This window comes from Alligator sinensis, unplaced genomic scaffold, assembly GCF_000455745.1.
Source record: "Alligator sinensis unplaced genomic scaffold, ASM45574v1 scaffold239_2, whole genome shotgun sequence".
Classification (NCBI taxonomy): domain Eukaryota; kingdom Metazoa; phylum Chordata; order Crocodylia; family Alligatoridae; genus Alligator; species Alligator sinensis.
In genome coordinates, this window is record NW_005842279.1 from 371086 (window position 1) to 375846 (window position 4761).

The 4761-nt window shown below is 47.2% G+C and overlaps 1 protein-coding gene across 2 annotated transcripts; it reads right to left on the bottom strand.

Moving 5' to 3' along the window:
- Nucleotides 1–12: 12 nt before the first annotated feature.
- Nucleotides 13–4741, bottom strand: VSX1 (visual system homeobox 1). 2 transcript variants are annotated; one of them, XM_006027959.3, is made up of 4 exons: nucleotides 4611–4741; nucleotides 3028–3151; nucleotides 1423–1603; nucleotides 13–592 (listed from the first exon to the last, which is right to left on the bottom strand). In XM_006027959.3, the coding sequence occupies exons 2-4, from the start codon at nucleotides 3067–3069 to the stop codon at nucleotides 327–329; spliced, it is 489 nt and encodes a 162-aa protein (XP_006028021.2). In that variant the 5' UTR covers nucleotides 3070–3151; nucleotides 4611–4741; the 3' UTR covers nucleotides 13–326. The 2 variants fall into 2 exon arrangements, 1 of the variants encoding a protein (XP_006028021.2); XR_003095084.1 differs by lacking the exon at nucleotides 1423–1603 and having other exon boundaries at nucleotides 474–592.
- Nucleotides 4742–4761: the final 20 nt, after the last annotated feature.

Sequence of the window (4761 nt, forward strand, 5' to 3'; positions counted from 1 at the left end):
TTGCAGCTGTTTGTATTATGGACTGGAAGGGAGGTTTCTCTTCATCAAATACTAGAGCTGCTCGGAAAGCACAGGCATTCTCTCAGCCAGACTGAGATGTCCCCATCACTGTATCTATTATGTTGTTTACAAATTAACAGCTTTAAAAAGTCAGAGGGAAAGGGAAATTGTGGTGGGATCCAGTTTTAAAAACCATCTCAAATTCATATAAAAAGTGTGTGTTCATTATTTGAAAAAAAAGTTAGAAAATTATAAATATTCTTATCTTTCCAAAGCATGATCAGGGTTTGCTCTCCTACCATGCCATCCACCCCATCACCCAGAGTTTAGTGGTCATTGTCCTGCTTCTCTGTCCGGAGGTCTCTGCTGAGACACTGCCGCAAAGTGCTCCGTTTTTCTTGCTTGGCCGTGCTAGAGAGGTCGATGGCTGTGTCCTCTGAAGTGTCCATTGTACACAGTTTGTCAGAGCTTCTTTGCTGATCTGCTTGCTTCACTTTTAATTCTTCCTCAGCATGTTCTGATCTCCAGTTGTCCATCACCTTCTCCTCATTTTCAGATTTTCTGGTCACTTCCATCGACTTCTTATGCATCCCTTCCAAAAGGAAAAAGGGCAAGCAGATAATGTCTGGTGACAATTCACCAGGCACAGCCGAGAGCCTGGTGCCTCCTTGCTGATGAAAGCCCACCACTCCCTTGTCTGTCCCCCACTTCTGCCCCCTATACATACATTCAGTTAAAAAAAAACTGACCCAAAGCCTACTGGGGTCAACAGAATAGCTCCCCCTCATTTCTAGAGTCTTGGATGGAGCCTCTGATGCCAACTGTGAATCTAGGATGCACACAGTTCTCTGCAATAGGAACCATCTATTTGCTTGTACAGAGCACAACAGAGCTCTAACCTCTACCTGGGAATCTGAGACACTATGTTATAGCAAGAGCTATTATCATGTCCCCCTACACAAAAAAGCCTGGTAGTTAAAGTTACAGTAACTTTATAGTAAATATGCACATAATACTTCCTTCACTCAGATTAAACGTGTGCATAAGTGTTTCCTCGACTCAGAGACCATTATAATAATTTGCAATGAACCTAGGAAATATTATTAATGATAATAGTAAATACAGTTGCTTATTACCACAAGTCAGTTCTTGATTAGGCAGAAGCAAAAAGCAATGTTTAGCCACATGCACTTTTAACTTAATGAATACTTTTAAAATTGTAACCTAAGGACATATTATGTACTTTGAATCCCTTGCAAAAGAAGTGGAGCATTTAAAACAAAGCACCAACTGGATAGCAAGGGGTGAGATGCAAAGCATTTTAGTTATCATGTGCATCAGCCTCTCACTAGCTCCATGGCTCTTCCATCACTCTTCCTCAACAGAACATGTTCCCCCCTACTGTGCTAGGTGCTGCCTTACCCAGTAGCCAAGGGGCACAGGAGCCCATGAGCCCACTTTTGGCGGAGTTGATGATGGACTCAGGGAGAGGAATGGAGTGCCTCACCATTGCCCCGTAGAGGCCATACTCTGCCATGACACTGCTCCTGCCCCAGCACTTCTCACGCTTCCGCCACTTGGCTCTTCGGTTCTGAAACCAGACCTTAAGGCAAAGGTCCAGGGCATGTGTACATACGTGTTCAGGGTTGCATATGTTCATGATGAGGTGTTGGGAAGGAGTGTGTCCAGATATTCAAGTGTGCAAGTGTTCAGGAGTTTGTATGCGTGTTTATGTACATATGTCATGGGAGTGTTCAGACATGTAGGAGGCACAATCAAGTGTGAGAGTTTATTTAGATGGAGGAGAGTAAAAGTTTGCGTAAGTAATAAAGAAAAGAAGTGGGAGGGAAAAAAGAGAGAGAGAGAGAGAGAGATAGCACAAGTTACATGATGTTTATCACAACTGAATGAAGGAGTTTGCAGTTAAAGCCCCTACTGGGGATGTTTCAAATGTTTTGCCATTCTGATATGAAGATGGAGGTGGTAAGTGCACCTTTTAGAAACAGCTGCCTGCATGCAAGTCTTATTTTCGCTGGTAGCACTGGAAACCTTTCATATTCCCAGAAAAATGAAGCCTTACTCAATCATGTTACACAAATAAAAGGTGCTCTTGGAAAGCAGACACCCTCTCTCCCATAACCCAATATTCACAGCCCAAATTCATGGGAATACAAAAGCAACAAGGCTGTGGTCCAAGCTATAATGCTCCAGTGAAATCAACAGCAGAACTCCCATGATCTTCAGTGGGAAAGGGAGCAGCAGGATCAGGCCCCAAGTGTAAAAGTTTTGTCCACAGTACACACTGCTTCAGCACAGGCAACTGGTGCCTCCTGGTGGGCACCAGCAGCCAGTCGTCAACAGGGTGGGGGAGGGAAGAAAAAGAGTCCCCCAGCAGCCAATTACCAACCCCAGAAACGCCGGTAGCAAACTGAAAGTGCTCCCCACTGCCCGGCTGGCAAGGGCCAATTTCCAGGAGGGGCGGCAGCAGCACGTGTCCCCCTATGAGTCACCCATGTCCTCGAGTAAAGGGAGAAAACAAACAAAAAGAAACACCCCAAAAAACACCCCAAAAAGACTTGGCTCAATATTTGTTGAAATCATCTATGTCCTTAAGTCATGGGCTCCTACTCCATAGTTTTGCCTCACAAACACACAAACATTAGTTACTGGACTCAATATACAAGTATTTGGGTGAACTTTAATGGCCTGTGATATACAGATCAGAGTAGGCAATCTAAATTGCCTTTTGGGGCATTAAACACCATACAGGACACAGAGCCAAGGAGGATGGCACCTGGAGGAGAAGACAAGAGGCAAAGCAGCAGAGCCAAAACAACAAACCACATGCATTTCAGCAGGTGCTGACAAGCTCTCTAAAAGATGCTATGCTTCAACTGTGGCCATATGTTGGCAACAGTACATTAGTGTGGTGGGCATGTTACCTCTTGGACCGCCTAGGTGACAGATGGCGCATCGGGGGCATAATCTGGCTGTGGACAGAGCTGTTCAGTGCAGAAATAGACATACCTGTATCCTGTCCTCTGGGAGCTCAGTTTTCATTGCTAGCATTTCCCGGGCATACACATCTGGGTAATGAGCTTCGTTGAAAGCCTTCTCCAATTCCTCCAGCTGGTGAGCCGTAAACACTGTCCTGCAGACACAGCCAACAAGCAAACAGTTACCACACAGGGGAGGAAGCAATTACTTTTAAATTAAATTGTTTCTTTCACTCTGGCAGGCCTGACACCCCTAACAACCCTCAAGCCACTGAAGGAAACCAATGAATACACCCAACCTCTCCCACAGCCCTGTCTAGATCCATTCCCTCAGATTAGGGGGAGAAGAAGAAGAAAAAAAAAAAAAAAAATCACAGGAAGTGAGGGTTGGAAGGGATCTCAGGAAGTCATCTAATCTAGGGATTCTCAAAAGTATTTACAAGTGGCTCAAAAAACCAATGGCCAGTCTTGACCTAGTGCCCCTCACTCCTGATCTGCTGCCTGCAGCCCACCAGTATGTGGGGCAGAGGGTGGGTGGGCATGTGGGGCATGCCCCCTCCCCCACAGCAGCCCTTTGCAGGCTGGAGCTCTGCCAGCCTGCAAGGGAAAAGTGACAGTTCCCCACGGACTTTCCTTTAAAGGAGAAACACGTTTAAGGTTTGTTGATCCATTTTTAAAAGTTTGTTCATGACCTTTTCATATTATTCTTGCAACCCACTTTTGGGTTGTGACCCCCAGGTTGAGAAACGTTGATGTAGTCCAACCCCCTGCTGAAAGCAGGACCAGCTTCAACTAAATCACCCCAGTCAAGGCTTTGTCTACCCAAGCCTTAAAAAACCCCAGAAGTGAAGACTCCACCACCTCTCTAGCCTGTTCCAGTGCTTTACTACCTTCCTAGTGAGAAAGGTTCTCCTATTAGCCAACTTAAAACCTCCCTTGCTGCCACTTGAGACCATTGCTCCTAGTTCTGTCATCTGCCACCAGCAAGAACACAGGCTGTCGTGTACCAGTAGCGCAGAGCAGAATTGGTCACAGAACCCCCTACATCTTGATGTTTCAGAAGGGGTCACTTGGGTCCTGAATCTTAAGCCTGGTAAGTGTTGCATTGCCCCACACCCCAGCTCAGGCAACAGCAGGAAGGAAATCCTTGCAAGACACTCAGTTAAAGAGGAAGAGGAGCAGGACGCAAGGGAAGTTTAGGCTGGATATTAGGAAGAGTTTTCTCATTAGGAGGGTGGTAAAACACTGGAGCAGGTTACCCAGAGAGGTGGTGGAAGCTCTATCCTTGGAGGTTTTCAAGAGCCAGCCAGACAAAGCTCTGGCTGGCATGATCTGGTTGGGGACAGTCCTGCTTTGAGCAGAGGGTTGGACTACATCAGCAGTTCCCAATCTGTGGTATGGGTACCACCATCAGTACACAGAACCCTGCCAGTGGCAGGCGTCTAACAGACTGATGACGGTTACTTTACCTGACAAAAGTTTGCTGGCGGTACTTAAAGTAGTCTGGTTTTAAGTTGGCAGTGTGCAACCCATCAGAGTTGGGGCCCCGCTGGACTCGAGGTCCCTTCCACCCCTCGTTTGCACCAATTTCTGCGCCGGGAGCTGGGCCCCTACCTATGCCGCCGCTTCTTCCTCTTGATCTGCGACGCGGGCGCCTTCAGGTCGCTCCTGTCCCCGCACAGACTGTCCTCATCTGCCAGCAGCGCGGGAGAGGGTTACAAGAGCCCCATCCCCGTGCAGCCCCGCGGCCCGCCCGCGCCCGAGG